Source organism: Ctenocephalides felis, unplaced genomic scaffold (assembly GCF_003426905.1).
Source record: "Ctenocephalides felis isolate EL2017-DRISC unplaced genomic scaffold, ASM342690v1 CF-g0.4_SCAFFOLD_01170, whole genome shotgun sequence".
NCBI lineage: Eukaryota > Metazoa > Arthropoda > Insecta > Siphonaptera > Pulicidae > Ctenocephalides > Ctenocephalides felis.
In genome coordinates, this window is record NW_020537324.1 from 54,510,915 (window position 1) to 54,531,722 (window position 20,808).

At 29.6% G+C, this 20,808-nt stretch overlaps 1 protein-coding gene across 1 annotated transcript in view; it reads right to left on the reverse strand.

Moving 5' to 3' along the window:
* Nucleotides 1–10,000: 10,000 nt before the first annotated feature.
* The window catches only part of LOC113366132 (high affinity cationic amino acid transporter 1-like), a 36,696-nt gene continuing 25,888 nt past the window's right edge, over nt 10,001–20,808 (reverse strand). The window contains exons 10-13 of the mRNA XM_026607686.1: nt 17,704–17,891; nt 14,306–14,472; nt 12,008–12,116; nt 10,001–11,604 (exon numbers count right to left, since the gene is read on the reverse strand). Coding sequence (XP_026463471.1) covers nt 10,121–11,604; nt 12,008–12,116; nt 14,306–14,472; nt 17,704–17,891 — 1,948 coding nt within the window. The 3' untranslated portion in view covers nt 10,001–10,120. The remainder of the gene's footprint in view (nt 11,605–12,007; nt 12,117–14,305; nt 14,473–17,703; nt 17,892–20,808) is intronic.

Here is a 20,808-nt window from a genome sequence, read left to right on the forward strand (position 1 = left end):
GACTACCGATAATCCGGACCTTTGATTTGCGGACTTCTGATAATCCGGACTTCTGATAATCCGGACCACCGAATTTCCGGACTTCCGATAATCCGAACCTTTGATGTTGCGGACTTCCGATAATCCGGACTTCCAATTAACCGGACTTTCGATTATCCGGACTTCCAATAATCCGGACCTTTGATGTTGCGGACGTCCGATTATCCGGACTTACAATGATACGGACTTCTGATAATCCGGACCTAGTTACCGTTGCCTAGCAACCGTTTAAATTTTAGAAAAATGGGTAATCCGTCGCCTTGTTACCGTCTGCTAATTTTTTCGACCAAAAACGGTTGCTAGGCAACGGTGAAAATGTTGTAACATAGTTGCAACGGTTGCTAGGCAACGGTGAAAATGTTGTAACATAGTTGCAACGGTTGCTAGGCAATATTTTTTCCAAAAATTATCAACTTATCAACAAAATTTTCGCAAAAAAATGTCCGCAACCGTCGCCTAGTTACCGTTGCCTAGCAACCGTTTAAATTTTAGAAAAATGGGTAATCCGTCGCCTTGTTACCGTCTGCTAATTTTTTCGACCAAAAACGGTTGCTAGGCAACGGTGAAAATGTTGTAACATAGTTGCAACGGTTGCTAGGCAACGGTGAAAATGTTGTAACATAGTTGCAACGGTTGCTAGGCAATATTTTTTCCAAAATTATCAACTTATCAACAAAATTTTTGCAAAAAAATGTCCGCAACCGTCGCCTAGTTACCGTTGCCTAGCAACCGTTTAAATTTTAGAAAAATGGGTAATCCGTCGCCTTGTTACCGTCTGCTAATTTTTTCGACCAAAAACGGTTGCTAGGCAACGGTGAAAATGTTGTAACATAGTTGCAACGGTTGCTAGGCAACGGTAAAAATGTTGTAACATAGTTGCAGCGGTTGCTAGGCAATATTTTTTCCAAAATTTTTTTGCTCTAATAGGGACATAGTAACCGCTGCCTAGCAACCGTTGCTGTGCGGATTATCGGAAGTCCGCAACATCAAATAATTTTTTCGACCAAAAACGGTTGCTAGGCAACGGTGAAAATGTTGTAACATAGTTGCAAAGGTTGCTAGGCAACGGTAAAAATGTTGTAACATAGTTGCAACGGTTGCTAGGCAATATTTTTTCCAAAATTTTTTTGCTCCAATAGGGACATAGTAACCGCTGCCTAGCAACCGTTGCTGTGCGGATTATCGGAAATCCGCAACATCAAAGGTCCGGATTATCGGAAGGTCCGGAAATCAGAAGTCCGGATTATCGGAAGTCCGGAACATCAAAGGTCCGGATTATTGGAAGTCCGGATTATTGGAAGTCCGGATTATCGGAAAACCGGATAATGGGAAGTCTGCAACATCAAAGGTTCGGATTATAGGAAGTCCGGATTATAGGAAGTCCGGATTATCGGAAATCCGCAACATCAAGGTCCGGATAATCGGAAGTCCGGATAACCGAAAGTCCGGATAATTGAAAGTTCAGATTATCGGAAGTCCGCAACATCAAAGATCCGGATTATAGGAGGTCCGGATTATCGAAAGTCCGGATAATGGAAAGTCCGCAACATCAAAGGTCGGGATTATTGGAAGTCCGGATTAACGGCAAAGTCCTGATAATGCAAAGTCCGGATAATCGGAAACATACCGGGTGTCCTAAATTCGACCGGATGTGATTCCGTGCATGCCTCGTCCACAATTTTGTGTCCGGAGGTATGAATCGAACTCGGTACCCTGTGGGTATGAAGCCATCGTGCTACCAATTACGCCAACACAGGCCGCATGGATTATGCTTTTTTTCGACCTCATAACTTGTTAGTTTGTTATATCTAAATATTAACTTTGTGTTATTCAACAATAAATTCGACCGGATGTGATTCCGTGCATGCCTCGTCCACAATTTTGTGTCCGGAGGTATGAATCGAACTCGGTACCCTGTGGGTATGAAGCCATCGTGCTACCAATTACGCCAACACAGGCCGCATGGATTATGCTGTTTTTCGGCCTCATAACTTGTTAGTTTGTTATATCTAAATATTAAACTTTGTGTTATTCAACAATAAATTCGACCGGATGTGATTCCGTGCATGCCTCGTACACAGTTTTGTGTCCGGAGGTATGAATCGAACTCGGTACCCTGTGGGTATGAAGCCATCGTGCTACCAATTACGCCAACACAGGCCGCATGGATTATGCTTTTTTTCGGCCTTATAACTTGTTAGTTTGTTATATCTAAATATTAACTTTGTGTTATTCGACAATAAATAAATACCACAACGTTAGGCTCACTGCTGAATTCCGTTTAATAGCTGGAGGTAAGATTCGAACTCGGTACCCTGTTGATACGAAGCCATAACTCTACCAATAACGCCAACACAGGCTATGGCTATGCAACTTTTTTTTGGCCATGTGACCTGTTAGTTTGTTATATCTAAATATTAACTGTGTTATTCAACAATAAATAAATACCACAATGTTAATCGTACACTGCTGAATTCCATTTTTTAGCTGGAGATATGATTCGAACTCGCTACCCTGTTGGTACGAAGCCATTACTCTACCAATTACGAAAAAAATTCTGGTCAAAAAAATTTTTTTGAGAAAAAAAAATTAGGGAAGAAATTTTAGGAAAAACATTTTTGGGAAAAAAATTTTTGTAAAAAAAATTTTGAGAAAAAAAATTTTTGGATAAAAAATTTGGGAAAAAAAATTTTTTGAAAAAAAATTTTGAGAAAAAAAATTTTTGGAAAAAAAAATTAGGGAAAAAATTTTAGGAAAAAAATTTTTGGGAAAAAAATTTTTGGGAAAAAAATTTTTGGAAAAAAAATTTTGAGAAAAAAATTTTTGGATAAAAAATTTGGGAAAAAAAATTTTTTGTAAAAAAAATTTTTTGAGAAAAAAATTTGGAGAAAAAAATTTTGGGAAAAACATTTTTCGAAAAAAAATTTTTGGGACAAAAATTTTTGGATAAAAAATTTGGGAAAAAAAAATTTTTGAAAACAAATTTTGGGAAAAAAAAATTTGGGAAAAAAAAATTTGGAAAAAAAATTTTTTTGAGAAAAAAAATTAGGGAAAAAATTTTGGAAAAAACATTTTTGGGAAAAAAATTTTTTGGAAAAAAAATTTTGGGAAAAAAATTTTTTTGAGAAAAAAAAATTAGGGAAAAAATTTTGGGAAAAACATTTTTGGGAAAAAAATTTTTGGGGAAAATTTTTTGAAAAAAAAAATTTGGAAAAAAAATTTTGGGAAAAAAAAATTGGGAAAAAAAAATTGGAGAAGAAAATTTTTGGATAAAAAATTTGGGAAAAAAAATTTTTTGGAAAAAAAATTTTTGGAAAAAAAATTTTGGGAAAAAAAATTTGGTAAAAAAAATTGTGAAAAAAATTTGGAGAAAAAATTTTTGGGAAAAACATCTTACATCGAAAAAAAATTTTAGGAAAAAAAATTTTTGGAAAAAAAATTTTTTTGAGAAAAAAACATTAGGGAAAAAATTTTGGGAAAAACATTTTTGGGAAAAAAAATTTTGGGAAAAAAATTTTTTGGAAAAAAATTTTGGGAAAAAAAATTTGGGAAAAAAAACTGAGAAAAAAATTGAAAAAAAAAATTGGGGGCAAAAAATTTTTTGGAAAAAAATTTTGGGATAAAAAATTTTGAGATAAAAAATTTTTGGAAAAAAAAATTTTTGAGAAAAAAATTTAGAGAAAAAAATTTTAGGAAAAACATCTTTGGGAAAAAAAAATTTTGGAAAAAAAATTTTTGGATAAAAAATTTGGGAAAAAAAATTTTGGGAAAATAATTTTGGGAAAAAAAATTTTGGTTAAAAAAATCTTGGTCAAAAAAATTTTGGGCAAAAAAATTTTGGAAAAAAAAATTTTGGTCCAAAAAATTTTAGTCAAAAAAATTTTTGGTCAAACAAATTTTGGGAAAAAAAATTTTGAGAAAGAAAATTTGGTCAAAAAAATTATTGGGAAAAAAATTGTGGTCAAAAAAATGTTTTGTCAAAAAAATTTTGGGAAACAAAGTACAAATTATGCTAAAATACTTGTAAAGATATAATTATGAGAAAACTAATATATTAATTTTTCCAAAATTGACATAAATTTTTAATTGAACATATTAAGTTAATAACTTAATGTAAAAACTAAGAAATTATTTTGAAATATTGTTATATTTATATTGATATGATTCGTAAATTTCAAATTCAAATAATTTATTGCTTAGTAAAATCTTAGTTGTATTTCATCACAGTAGTTTTAAAACTTACATTAGTTTTAATTATATTATTTAGATTACAATCACACATATAATTAAATATTATATATATGTATATAAATATATCAGGCGCACATTTAATGTGTTTGTACGTTGCAGATTCACATAAATTTAACAAACTTAACTAGTTATTATTAATAAATATACTTCATTCATAATTTATTGACTAATATAATTTTATTTTTGCGAAATTAGAAAATAATTTAAATACTAATACAATAATTTACATTTCATACTTTTTTTACTAAAGTAATTTATTCCCTATGCACCTATTTCATTCAATCTATTGGAAAAGTGGTAAATCATGGAAGGATCTAAAGCAAGGGCGAGCAACCTTTTTAACCCTCGGGCCAATTTCATTTTCAAAATTTTATCGCGGGCCGCACGTAATTTATATATATATATATATACTAGCTGACCCGGCGAACGTTTAGTCACAGGAAATATTTTTAGAAAATCATTAGTATTAGAAATGACTAACTAATTCTCAATATATAAATATGTGGTATATAAATGAAAGGGTCAGCTAACACAAATTACATTGATAATTTACTCACTACATCGCTAAAATACTAACATACATATTTGAGTTAGGTTATGCTATTCTTAGCGAAACGATTGGCATTTCAATAACTCTGAAAAAAAAATTCAGTTTTCTCTAAAAACAGTTTCATCTTCAGATTTCAATATTAAATTTCAATTTTTTTGCTAGAATTGCTCCTTCTGCAAGCCATTCAAAAACTATGTACTTCTAATGCAGGTCGGAAAATATTTGTACAGTAGGATAAGCTTGCAAATCAGTAAGTTTTATTGGAGGTAACCATTTGGTTGCCATTATCTAAGAATTATTTTTCAAATGTGGATAGAGCGGATAAAAAGCTTTTTATAATCCCAGAAAAATCTTGATCGAATTTCAATTAAAAACTTTCACAAAAAAGGCGATAATAAATATTTGATCGATTATCGAGCTAAATAAAAAAGGATTGGACTACTTAAATGAGTATTATAGAATAATGGAAATTTGGAGTAGTATGTAGTTTTCCATTTCGCATTAAAAAACTTAAAATAAAGAATAAAATTTTTAAAAAATGTTACGTTCGTACAACCCGTGATAAAAATAAATTGCTATTTCTTTTTAAATACAACTGAAGCTTTTTCATAAACTCAAAAGTCTGAACTAAAAGTCAAAAGATTTGTTGACTGAGCGCGGAAAGAATGTAATAGCAACAAAATTACAAAATTGGCACAAAGAACAAATATACATAATTGAAAAAAGTATATATTTTATATAATTACGAGTGTATACTGTAAATATAAATACAAAATAATAACAAATAATAGTTAAACAGAACAACTAATTTACTTGAAAATTTTAATGAGAAATTTGGCTTTTTTTTAAATTTTGTTCTCTATTTTTTAATGCGGAAGGTAGCAACACGTATGCAGCTTTGATATGTTTTTCTCAGTTTTGATAGGTGGTAATTTTATATGAATTCCATGGTTGAAATTAACACAGGTCCACTAAAAAAGTTGTCTCGATTGGGTGTGTGACATATGTTTTTCGAATTTTCCAATGTACTTTTACCGCTGAAGATAAATCTATAGTCAAAATTGGAACACAAAAAATGGAAAAACATTTGAAAACTGGCACAATCTTCAAACTAGCATTTTTTCTGAATTAATGAATTATTATCCAGCGACTTTTCTTTTGTGGACCTGTGTAATTGTTCGCACACATTCGTACTTCCAAAAAAAATAATTTGATCTGTTTTTTTTTTCAAAAGCAAAAATTTCTCAGGGCTGACATGAGATTTATAAAAAATTGCGATTTTGCATGGTAAAAGGCGAAGAAAACATTTACATGAAAACATCTGTTTTGTTAGCTTTGAACATTTGGAATCACAATTAAAATTTGTTCATATTTTCTTTTTCTGAACACGAAATACTGCAATGGATATTGTTCTTTATTTCCAAAATAACGAAAGTACTTGTTCTTTCATATCCAAAAGCAATTGTAGTTTACCATATGGGTTGTATACTCCTTTAAGCATTGCATCACTATTGAGCTAACTTTGTTGGTATTGAAAAGCACATCGCCATATTCACGCTCTAAATTGTTAAGAAGTCTTTAAATTCACGATGATTTAAACCTCGCGACAAGCTTTCAATTTTTCTTGCAATATTGTTAAACTAATATTTAAATTAATATTTATTTTATCGGGAAATGCTATTTTTGTGAACAACAGTTCTTACCAGTATTTGACAGACAACAAAAATAGCAGTTACAGCCGTATTTGATAAAATATCTAGAAAAATAATTTGTAGTTGAGAAATGCTTGGAAAAAAAAACCTTCGGCGGGCCGCGGGTTGCTCATCCTTGATCTAAAGGATCTTGAGGCAGTGATTCGAAGCGTGCTATATGCATGCGTGTAATAATAGTTGTAAATTATGCGAAAATATCTATAGCAATTTTTATAGAAATACATGGATAATTTTTAGTTCATATTATTAATAGCATAATGTAAAAAATTAGAAATCAATTGAACTAATTACATTCAGTAATTTCATATATACACATCAACTCCTGTCCTTGACCACGTCATTGAGATCCATATGAGTGTCCTCGTCGCACAAAATCTCACTGAAAACTTAAAAACTTTTCAGAAAATTTCCATAGAAAAAGCGGGAATTTCACAAAAAGGATCAATTACTATAAATAATTGACAACTATATATACAAAGTTATGTATAAACTAAGATGACAATACTCATGAAATTGTTGTGCCAGTAGCCTAAAAAGGAATTTGATGAACTTATATTGAGGAAGCAAAAATAGAAGATTACACTGGTTTAATTGAAACCATTGCCATTGTGAACGTCGCTAATATAAAATTTTCAGTAAAATTATTTTGCGATTTTCGTTGCCAACCGATAACACTTCTTTAATTAGTTTATTATATAATAATGAATAACTCAGACTTGCGAGCGTTGATCAAAAAAGATCATTTACTAAAGGATAGATAATATACATAAAAATTGTCAATACACATGAAATTCAACGGTCACATAAAATTTGACAATTTTCAAACATAAAATTGGATTTTATGAATCGATAAAATTTTGTATAAAATCAAAGATCTTCACAGAATTTCAAACTGAAAAATTGAAAAAATCAAAAGTTTCGGTAGAATCTTCATAAAGCATATACAAACTTTTTAATTTACATGTACAACAACCTTTTACCTTTATTATCTTTTATAAGTGGTGAAAGCAGATTAATTAAAAGTGAGTTTTTTATAACAACATGTTTGTAATTTTAATGAAAATATATTTTATACGCGAATATTTTGTCCTCATTTCATTTATTCAAATTAATCAGGTTTATCTTCTCTATTTGGACTACTACGTTGAATTATTATTGACGTAGTATTTCATACAGATTTTTAAGAAAAATAGATAATTGAACATTTTGCAAAATAATTAATGATTAATTAATTAATACTTAAAATCTTCGACAAACTTGCGTTTTGCAGTAATGATAAATATATATTTAAGTAACGATTTTTCAAATACCTTTTCCAAATTAATGCAATAGATGATAAAATGTGTTAAATGAAAGTGTACACGTTTTATATATAAGCATAATAAAAGTGAATTATTAAAACCTAACCTCCAAAACACACAAGCCTCAAATAACATTTCTATCATAAGTGCAACCTCCAGACGTCTCTTTGATAACACATACATAAAGTTAGGTTTTATGTGTAAGTCATACTTTTTCAATAACATTTTTATAAATATTAAAGTCAGGCGATACTTCTGGAAATGTAACATTTCGCGTATTGTTAATTAGTATAATTAATTGATTATTACTAGCAGTAAGAATATAATCGCAGTATTAATAAGTACAACAATAAATAATATCTATGTAAAAATAATAAATAATTTATATTCATTCAACAAAATACAATATAACATAATATAGTATATACATATATAACTGCTTTTCATTGGTCTTGTATTCATTTTTTATCTTTGGTATAATAGGGAAAATTATGATTCGTAATTTTTTTATCCCTGGCCATCTCTTTCATCGTATTAGGAAGTCCATAAAGTAAATACAGTAATATACCTGATAAATTGGTAAAATAATTATATCTATGCAACATTATATATATATATATATATATATATACATAGATATATTTTGTGTATATAAATAATTTATACATGTACTGATATATATATATATATATATATATATATATATATTTATTTATATATTATATATATATATATATTATATATATATATTATAATTTTATGCATACATGCAATACCCATACATTTAATTATAGGTTAATTTTAATGTTAATATCATACAATAATAGATCTACACTTATGGTTACAATAACGATAAACAATTAATAAAATATGAAATGCAAATAAAATTTAAATTTTATAGTTGAATAAAATAGTACTCAATAATCATTTAATTTTACTAAAACAATGTTTTAAAAGAAAATTGATAATTAAAAGTTAGTCTATCATCTAATTGTCTGTCAATAGATTATTAAACTAAAGTGTGCATAAGAAGTTATTTAAAAAAAATCGATTCATGTAGTCATTATAAATCATTGTGAACAGAAAATAAAAACTTATTTTTTGCGATGTGCAATAGAACAATGTTTTATTTTAACTTTCCTGGTAAATTATAGTAATAGCAAAAAAATTGAATTTGAAAATTTAAAATTTTTAAAACTTAGTTTTTGGTACGGAAAGTACCAGCAATTTGCCTAAAGGCACGATGCCACGCACCACTTGTTATTATTTCAAATATGAAAATAACTAGTTTTTAAGAAACCAAAAAATAGTTTTTTGAATCATTCAAATCAGATGCTTAGTTCTCTCGAAAACTGCAATTTTTTGTACATTTAGCTCTGTATCTTCGCCTTCACATCTTCTCCCAATCATTACAAATTGAATATTTTTTTGATCATTCAAATCGGATACTCCGTCCTCTTAAAAACTCTATTTTTATTTTCTGCATTCTTTGCTCCGTATCTCCGTAACGGCTGGACCTGCCTTTCCCAAAAACTAATCAGCACATCTTCCTATCAATAGAAATCGAATAGTTTTCGAACCATTCAAATCGGTTGATCTGTGCGCCCGAAAACGTGAACGAAAAAATGCAGACACACAAAACACACACACATCAATTTTTTCTGAGGTATGACAAAATGTTTAGAAACCTCTAAAACGTGAACATATGCAAAAAATTTCATTTTCAATTTATTTGCGATTACTATAACTTAACCATCGGGAAGTTAAAAATTAGCATCTCAGTATGTCCTCACTATATATACTATTTTGTCAGTACTATATAGAAGAAATGGTTTTTGTAATTGGTTGTATTTTTACTTAATAAATATGTTATTTATAGTCCCTACATAATTAAAAAACTAAATTACAGGTAGTCAGTTAACCAAAGATGAGTGAAAACCATTGAGACTGGTTATGATATCATTAAATAAATATCATTGAAAAATAAATCACCATGTCATTTTGTTCCCATCTAGCAATTTCAAGCAATAAAAATTTTTGTTAAAAGTATTTTAAGCATGATAAAAAATTATAATATGAATAAGTTTACAATAACAAAAAAATATCAAATCAGCTCCCTAGATATTATGTTATTTTAAGTTGTGCAATATACGTTTAAAAAATTTACTAACAGCAATAATAAGTGATAGTATTTCATTTTACCATTTCCTAGAAATAGTTTGAAATAAATGCTGCGATCAAGAAAAACATTTTTATAATTTAGTAAATTATGCGTCATGCTCTTCATTATTATGTTCAGGCAGTATTGAGATTTGTTCACTTTGTTTTGGTTCTACTTGTGACAGTCTAAAAGCGAGAATAGAGTTTAGTTTGTCTCTAAGTTCTGCTCGCGACATGACATTGGCACCATCATTGATATTATTCTCTAGTTTATCGCTTTTTTCTTCCAATAAATTAGGAGGCATTGAATCATTTAATATTTCCGGCGATGAATAAGGTGTAACTGTTACTAATGCATAATTTTTGTTTGCAATTGCATTTGTTTCGGGTTGCCGCTTTCCTTGCAGTTCTAAAGTTTCTTGGTTGTTCAATAATTGTGTCTCATTTATATTTTTATGGAGTACATTCTCTGGTCTATGCCTCAGATTACTTTTTCTGTTCTCTAATTCTTCAAATAATGGGATCACTGAAATTCTTAGCTTATTTAAGTTAGCCGGTGTAGAGTTTATTTTTCTTAATATTTCTGGAGTAGGCATTTTTGGAGGACTGGGTATATTAAAAGGAGTGTTAGTACTTGTAGACAGATCAGTCGCATCAATTGAATCTTGAGCTATTTTGCTCAATTGACTATTTTGCTCAATTGGAACTGACTGAATAGACGGAATTCCTTCAATACTTTGACTTCCAATTCCATCTCCAAGAATTTTCTCTAATTTTTGGGCGAATAAGGAACTTCTAATTGACGCTGAGTCAGAATTTTTATCTCTGAGCTTTACAGAACTAGATCCTGTATTAGTTTTATCAATTTCGGGTTTATAACAATCATCACTTTGAGAATTCACCAGTCCTGCAGGATTAACTATTTGAATATTGTCATTACAGTGAGCTTTATCATCGTTGTCTTTGAATTCTTCATTTTTGATATCGATTTCATTTTTAGTTTCACAGGTATCGGGAAAATCTTTCAGCGCTCCGTCACGTAGTAAGCTAGATTCAGTGGAAGATATTGAACTACTTCTAATTGATTTAATGGATGAGTTATTGCTTTTTGAAGAGCTTTTTCGAAGTTCAGGAGACGATTTAAACGTGGAAGATTCGGTATCTTCATTTTGTAATATGTCATCAAAATAGGCCATAACAGTTTCCGAAGGTTCAAAAACTTGGTCAGATCTTTCATTTTTTAGTACATGTTTTTCATTTAGTGAATCAACATTTTGTTGAAGGTCTGGTGAATATTTTTCTTCTTTATCACAACTATTGTTTGTTAATGTTGTTGCTAAAGCTTTCGTGGGCATGACTAAGTCTGGTAAAACGACCAAAGATTCATGCATTGAAATGGGTGATTGCTTTACTTCCTCCATTGTTTCAATTTCAACACAATTTTCATAAGCATAATTTATATTATGGGGCAGCTCTACGCTGGGGATAGGATTATTTCTTATAGGTATCTTTGAACGAGGCGTTACGCTTCTCCAAGTGGTGTCATCATTTTTGCGTACACAATGTCTCGTCAGAACAAAAACTAAGAATCCTATAATAACATAAAATATTCCGATAATAACATGAAAACTTATTTAAGATGACTTGGACTTGAATTATGATAATGATATGAACAATTCCAAACGATTTAAAAAATGATATCATTAATTGTATTGCCTAGCATTCTTCAGATTATGAACCCATATAAAATATTAAAATTTTAATAAATAAATTGTATATATGAATTTGTATGATTCTTTCTATGAGACTACATATCTCAAGAAAATATACCCAAGCATTAGGCAAACATAGTTATTACAACCCATTTTAGAATATTTAGGTAATATTTTACTTATTTCATTAGATTAGATACACGATATAAAATTAAAAGAATGATATTTTTGATCTTCAAAATTGGTGCAATTATAGTCTTTATAAATTCACAAAATATTTACCTATTGTCATCCATATCCCAAATCGAATCCACGTGGCAGGGTCCAGCATTAGTATTAGTAAAATGTTCACAAAAATACTAATTGCAGGAACGTATGGAACGAGTGGTACCTAGTAATAAATATAATTTCAATAAGGAAGAAAATACAAAATTTTCAATAAATAGTATATTTCATTTTATATCTATTTTTGGGAAATAATTGAAAATTTTGTTTGGGGACTTAATAAGGTTATAATTTTGCTTGTTTCTGAGTTCTGCTGCAGTAGTATTCAAATATTTTCCTCGCTTATAGCGAAAAATAGTCAGAAAACATGAATTTAAAGATTAGAAATTTTGCTTTTTTAGTTTTAATTAATATCATTAATAATAATATAATCATTAACTAGTGGAGTGTATGGCATCGTGTTGCAAAGTTAAAATTAGTTGTTTAAAGTATATTAGAACTATAGTCAGAATTAAAAATAAAATCTGAATTATTTTTGATAAACAAAAAAATTTTTTTTTTGAAAAAAAAAAGTTGAAACAATTTTTTTTTCCAAAATTAATTATTTTGTTAAGACAAAGGGTTCTTTGAATCATTTAAATCGGATGCTTAGTTCTCTCAAAAACTGCCATTTTTTACACATTTAGCTCCGTATCTTCGAAATGACTGAGCCTGCCTTTGCCAAAAACACTTCTCCCAATCATTACCAATTGAATGTTTGTTAGATCATTCAAATCGGATGCTCCGTTCTCTCAAAAACTCGATTTCTATTTTCTGCACTCTTTGCTCTTAATCTCCGTAACTGCTAGACCTGCCTTTACCAAAAACTAATCAGCACATCTCCCTATCAATAGGAATCGAATACTTTTTGAACCATTCAAATCGGTTGATCCGTGCGCCCGAAAACATGACTCGAAATTTGTATCCATACATACACACACACACATCCATTTTTTCTGAGGTATGCCAAAATGTTCAGAAACCTTCAAAACATCGATAAATGTAAAAATTTTCAATTTCGATTTTTGGCCCATTACAATAACTTACCCTAGGGAAGTTAATAATTTTATACAATCTAGAGTTCCGCAGTACCTAGGTGTTAAAAATTTACGTTTGAATTAAATTAACAGTGAAACTACTTTAATTATTCTTTTGTATTGATAATAAAATTTTGATATAAAACAATTTCATAAAAATTATTATATTGATTCTCTTCAATTGCTATATTTTTCAAAAAAAAAAATCAAAATAATAAAAAATTCAACCTTTTGTGTGTGTGCGTTTGTGTATGTGTGTGCGGATTCATATTTTCGTCGACGATTTTACGAACACGAATCAACCAATTTGCATGATTTAAAAAACAATAGATTCTTACTGATAAGGAGACGTGTTGATTAGTTTTTGGCAGAAGCAGGCCTAGCCTTTCAGAGATACGGGGCAAAAAGTGCCAAAAATGGTATATCAGTTTTGGAGATAACGGAGCATCTGATTTAATACTTCAATCAATATTTTACTTGTATTGACGAAATGAAAAACTGGTCAAATTTTTGTCAAAGCAGGTCCAGCGTCTCCGGAGATCCAATAAAAATAATGTCAAAAATAAACATTACACATATGTACATCGTACTATAAGATATTTTATAAAGATTGTAATAATAATTACAAATTTTGTGTACATTTATATGGGTTTACACGTTAGACGACTACGCGACGCTTATGCGCTTTGACACCAAATCAGCTATGCAGCGCGATCGCTTAAAAAAATGTTCAAAGTTTTCATGAAAAATCAAAATACAAAAAAAATCAAAATAGAAATTTTTTTTTTCAAAAGTTATTTTCAAAAATTTTTAATTTTCTCAAAAATCTAATTTTTTCAAAGTTTACCAAAGTTTTTTTTAATAATTTAGTTTTTGGTACAGGGCGTTCCATCAATTTACCTTAAAGCACAACATATGCAGCACTAATTACATTTTTTATTAGTTAGCGGATCAATTTTCTGGAACAAACAATGTGTCCTGCTTATGTATACTCAACCCTCCGATAACGCAGTGAGTTTAATATGGAAACCATATAAAAACTCCGATTTAACGCGCACGATCCAGACTAATTCGTAGTGCGTTGTATGAAAACCGCGCTATAAAAAATTCATAATCAGTACAAATCACATCATTTGTACCGCGTTATTGATGACCAATAAATGCAAAAGATATGATAAACTCTAAATTGTTTAAATGAAATTGAAAAGTTCATATTGAAGAGCATAATCGGAGGGTTGGCTTTACTACTTTTGTAGTTTAAATTTAAAAATTAGCTTACACTGAATGTGTCTGGTTTGCCGCTACTGGGTTGCCGAGCCATGGCGTAGACGTTTAACACCAGAAGCAATGACAAGAAGGTACATAAGACGATTATCCATGGCTCCCATTTGCTTAGTGCCTTCTCGCCATAAACTAGACTTAAACCGAGAGCCAGACAAAGAATTCCTTAAAATAGAATGCAGAAAATGTTTATACAAATTAAAAGCGTAGACAATACAACGATTAAATAATAATTGTACGTTCAAAATTAGAATACGGTTCGATTATTTGGTATCCTCATCAAATTAACAACTCTGATGCGATAGAGAAGATTCAGCGAAAATTTCTGAAATACCTTTATTATAAAACATATAAAATTTACCCTGAACGAGGCTTTGACCACAACGCTTTACTAAAAGAATTTGGTATTCCTTCCCTTGCCTCACGTCGATTTATCTGTACAATTATGTTCTTATTTAAGCTTTGCAGTAATTCTATTGACTGTCCTCTTATTCTCAATCAACTATCCTTTAATGTTCCAAGGCTATCTTCGCGTTCACAATTATTTTTCAATTATCCTACCCCTAAATCTAATTCTCTCTTAAATTCGCCAATTTTACTTATGTCCTCTAACTTTAACTTAATTAATACTGAAATAGATATTCACAACACTTCACCTAATCAAATAATCTCCATCTGCACATATTAAACTTTTTATTTTCTTTTCAAATATCTCATTATTTTCTTATTCTGTTTATAAAAAATATTGTTACATTCTGCATTATATGTAATTTTATCTTAAGCATTTTATGTTACTAACTATATATTGTAATTTTGTATATATTTTAATTGTTATTCATTATGTAAAAATTGTATTTTTGAGTCCTCTTGGAGAAATCTGTGGGCTATACACTTAAATAAATAAATAAATAAATAAATAAAATAATAATCATAACTTTGCCATCCACATTACCATTGGTTGCCTTCCTTCATACAATACAACAACTTTAATATAGTGCAGATTCAACAAGTCATAATTCAACAAAACATAAATTTTAAAAATATTTGTACATGAGAAAATACGTACTTAATGTTTGGCAAGGAAAAGATTTTATATACAAATGCATTCTACATGCTACTCATGTTGATCTTGATTCTATATCCATATCATATCATTCATTGAGTAGATTTATATGTTACAATGTATTTTTTAAATCAATATAAATTAGATTCTGGTATAAAAAGTAAATAGAAAAATGATAAAATAAACAGAAAAATAAAGGTTAAAATACTTCAAATAATAATTTGAAACATAAATATATAAATGTGCAAAACACATATTTCAAATTTGATGAAATGGTCAGAGTTTGTATTAAGGTCTATTTTAATTATGGTTATTTCTCAGTAAGTTAATTATACCAAAAAAATACATAAACACATAATATACAATATATAATCGGGGATAATAATTTGAGATATGTCATCTGTCCGAAATATTACTTCTTTGATATAAATATTTACAATTTTAATCTTATATATTTTTATAAATAAGTTTTCTGAACAGAATAATTTATTAACTAATCATATATATTTATTATTAATAAAGTAGACAATATTTTTTTTTATAAAAATAATGTTTTTGCTAAAATCCATAACCGTAATCTAATATTCATTCTGGTAATAATATATGCATGTGTATGTGTGTAGTTATGCGGATATAATTCTCTGCCGACCTTTTTGAGAACATATAAAATTATCAGATATCTTATAGAGATTTGATTTAAGTACCAATTTTGTTACCATTCCGCATCAAGAAATCTTTAAAGCTAGCATATATAGTTCAAACAAATGTCTTCGACAATCTCAACATTTAAACCGACTTGTATTTGGGTATCAAAATTTAGAAAAAAAATCAAAATGTTCAAAAATCAAAAATTACAAAATGTCGGTCAAATTTCAGCTCGTCGCTCAAATTTCAGCTCGCCGCTCAATTCAAAAAATCTAATTTTTCCTTTCTAATCTTTTCGAAACTTTAAATTACAGTACAGAAAGTTCCAGCAACTTGTCTTGAGATATGACGCCATTAACCACTAATTTTCAATAGATGTCAGAAAAAATCATCGCAAACCTATTTACAGACAACAATGCGTAAAACTGATCTTATATATAAAATTCTTTACGAGTGTATAATTTGATACTTCTCCTAAACGGTTATTCGGATCTTGATAATTCTTCTTAGAGTTTGTCAAAGAAAGAAATTTGCCAAAGAAATTTTTAAGATTTAATGAACAATAAAATTATAGTAATTGTAGAAATAAATGGCAAAAATTACAAAAAAACGACTTATCATGGACGAATATTGAAAACATTTGAACTGTCATCTGCTAGAAATCTCAATTCACTTGAAATTTGAATTTAGCCGAAATTATGAACCTAGATAATATTAGAATACAATATACAAGAAAATGTAATTTCTACATTATTATTGCCGAAAAGCAGCTGAGTTGAATTGAAATTAAATTAAACTAATATAAGATACAGTCAACAGTATTTGTTTGGCAGATGAAACTATGTAATTCAGTTTAATAAATAACGCGATAAGTACAAAATTGCATATACATTTTTTACACTTATGCATGTCGCATTTTTGTTTACTTTATTAAATTATTTAGCAATATAAAAAATATTTCTACTTATCAAAAAAAAAATGATTCGTTCATGTGCCAAAAATTCATTTGTTTGGCATTGGATATGGAATATTTAGCAAGTTGATCTTAGATTAAAGAGTGCTCATAGAAACTATAAATCTATAGATTTTACAAATTAATTCATCTAAGATTTAAACATAAACAATAATGTTTATTAAATTAAGAAAAATTTAAAATGATTACATTATTAGTAAGATAAATGTACTTTAGAAATTATAATTGCAAAACAGCAACCAATATATCGTACGAGATTATGAAAATTATAGACTAAATTATTATTGTGGTAAAATTAAGTGTGTATATTGTTCTTTTACCGCAGATTCTATATTATTTTTTTCTGAATTTCTTATACTGCTTATGCTAAGACTAAAAATGAATCATAAAGGCAGGACATCAAATAGAATAGTAAAAAGTATAGGATAGAATATTAAAAAAATTGGAACTTTTGAATTGTAGACGTGGGACAGGACAATATCTATCGCATCATCTAGTTTTAATATAAAGACAAATTGTATTTTAACCCTTTTGACTCGGATACCGCCACTCCGGCGGAAAAATTCATACAAATCTCGGAATTCGCGAATGGAAAGTGTTAATTGAATGTATTAGCAAAAATTAATAATAATATTAGCCAATCGTTTCTCTAAAAACGATTGGCTACTGTAATCGTTATGGAAGATAATTCACAAAATATTTTTAACCTACTTACCGTATATGCAAATGAGCCAATGGAACACATATTGTGACAAAGACGTCGGGGTAGTCGAACCTTCTCTATTTATCACTTGCGACAATACATTCCGCAAATTGTGTTTAACAATTTTATTTTTCGAAACTAGAGCACTTCTTTCTTGAGGTGGTGTACTAGTGTAGTTATCGGAATCGGAAGCGTCATACCTGTAAATAAAAGCAAACCACTAGTTGTAAATGGCATTTTGTCATAAGGCAAGTTGCATGAATTTCCTGATATGTGTAAGTAATGGACTTAATTAGTAATAATTGAAATTTAGCTATTTAGATCAAACTTTCAAATTGAGTCAAAAATAGTTATGAAATATTATAAAAAGAGATCTTTTGTGTATAAACAATATTTTTTTTGTAAACTTCATCGACCTAGCTTGATGATTAATTTAAATTTTTTTTGAAGTTACTACAAAAATTAATGTGAAAACAAAATAGAAAATGTTTTTAAAAATCGATTTACTAATGTTTACTTTGACATAGACTGTTACGTGCTACAAGACGAGAAGAATCAAAAGCACTACTATTAGAAGTTTAAAATGGGATTTATAAGCCAGCTAGCTAAAATAAATTTACATGAAGTATACTAAATTAAAACAGTTGCCTTTTGAGAATATTTATCAAAAAGGTATTACAAAGAAGCAGGTACTATCAACATGCTATATTGACAATTATGTTATATAGCAAACCAAACTATAAAAAGTCATTCCATGCATTCTCACATGCTTTTTCTAAATTAACCTAAAAATAGGCATGGTTAGAACTCCAATGCTCACTCTTTACCGGGTTCATCTGATTCAACTTCAGAGTCTTCGACTTCTTCATGCTGATTCGCTTTATGATTGGATAACAGCATTTCACTTTCAGCTGCTGAATCTGATGCATGGTATACCTTAACTGGGTATTCATATCTATAAAATGAAAAAGCTTTGGACGAGCACATACATTGCAACATGACACTGAATGATAGATCCTAGAAACCAAAACCACATTTTTATATAATTAGTCATCTCCAATAATTTCATGAACTCGATTTATTCATTAATAGTGCAGTAAACGAAGCGTTTTGGGTTTGAATTTTTTTACTGTGCTCCGAATTGCATGAAATTTTGGAATTAGGTTCATATTACCCTCAAGTTTAAAAGTGAAAACAATTCGGGTTCCGCCACCACCCTGCGGCATATGGTTTAATGAGCCCCATTTCCCTCAGAATTTAAGTAATTCACATTCCATCTAGAATTTACTTCAATATAGACATCTTGATGGATTCTGGCAGATTCACTACTTTAGTACAAACTATTTTCAGAAAACTCACGATTTTATAAAAATATTTTTTTCCGATTTTTCTAAAAATCGAACTTATTTTCATTATATCTCAAAAAGAATAAAAGATACGTATAAAAACATATAGATAAAAAGCAAAGGGTTTCTGGCTTATTATTGTTTTTTATTATTTTTCTTTCACACAAAAATTGACAGAGTTCTGATTGTATAAAGAATGCGCTGACGCGCAATCAGAGTCACTCTCGAGCCATTTAACCGTTTGCTGTTTCAAAATGAGAGGAGTTACGAAAAAAAATTATGATAAAAAAAGTTGTAGCCCTTTTATTAACCTTTCAAATGGTATATTGCAAATTGTGATGAAGTCGAAATTAAAGGAGTTATGACCCGAAAACTAATCGCATTTTTGTCGAATTGTGTCCATATTTCGAACAGTGTATAAGTAAGCAGTATTTGGTGCCCAAAACTATTGTCTTATATATATTGTTGATGTTGGGGGGTTTCTCAACTCCTTTCGAAGTATTTCTCAACCCCTTTCGAAGTATTTTATACTTCGAGGAAAAATAAAAAAATTAAATGTATTCAGAAAACAAAAACCAATGGTAAACAAATATAAATTAAAAATAAAATTCTTCTTACTCCGTAATCAATAATAAACTAAAATATATTCTATATAAATTTTATATAAATGAAAAACAAAAATGAACACTAATTAATATTGTATGAAAATGTTATCTGTTTTGGAAGTCCAAGCCGCGGCAGCTATTTGGTTGGATCTGGAAACATCAGCGTAGTCGGTTGGATAGGTTGAAAAGAAATTCGAATACACTGACAAATAAAAATAACTGTTGACTTGACACACAATAGAAATTTAATCCACTGATAATATTGAACTGATAACAAACACTGAAAGGAACTGAATGTATTGATTGCAAGTAACTGAATGAATGAATTAAACCAAAATGAATGAAAGCCACGGAATAAATCGACTCGAACACTGAAAGTAACTGAACGAATGAAAGGCACGGAAAGAATAGACTTGAATGGTAAAACTATTGCCTGCATCGGCCTTTTTTATGAGTCAGAATTGCCCGATTGCCTAAATTTGAAACGTGTTGTCCAAGTAGAAAAACAAACCTTTTACAGGTCCGACAACCTACACAGGTGCGGCGCAAACATTTTCCCCCGACTAAAAGGTTAGCCTTTTATACTTCTGAAAATACTCGAAATTGGTACATAGTGAACCTCATGATTAGGAAGGATAGAATTGCCAAAATAAATTCAAACTTTCATTCAGAGTAGATCGGTTACGGAAGCCTGACCTCGCGCCAGGGTCCCGCTCTCGCGACCTACCACATTCACACAATCTAGATTGCGGAAGTTTTATTTTCGCGCCAGGGTCTAGATTTTTGGACATTTACAAGAATCTTCCAGAGACTATGAGGGATGTTCTCATCGCCCTGGAGATTGAAAATTTGGCAAAACTATATATAGAAGCAAATATATCATGAGATAGAAAAGTTTTTTTTTTTTTGAAATGAATAATTCAGATATAAACTATTGAATAGGTAGGGGGCATAGTTTGACAACAGGCCGCTTGATTAGGGTATTTCCCGTTTTTACCAATGCTACTCGAACCACTCCATCAGGGCCCGGAAAAACCTCTTCAACTCTTCCCAACCCCCAATGAAGCGGACGCGCATTCTCTTGTTTTACAACTACCAAATCACCCTTTTTAATAGGATTAGTGACTGTATTCCATTTCTGTCGGACCTGTAGCTCGGTTAGATAT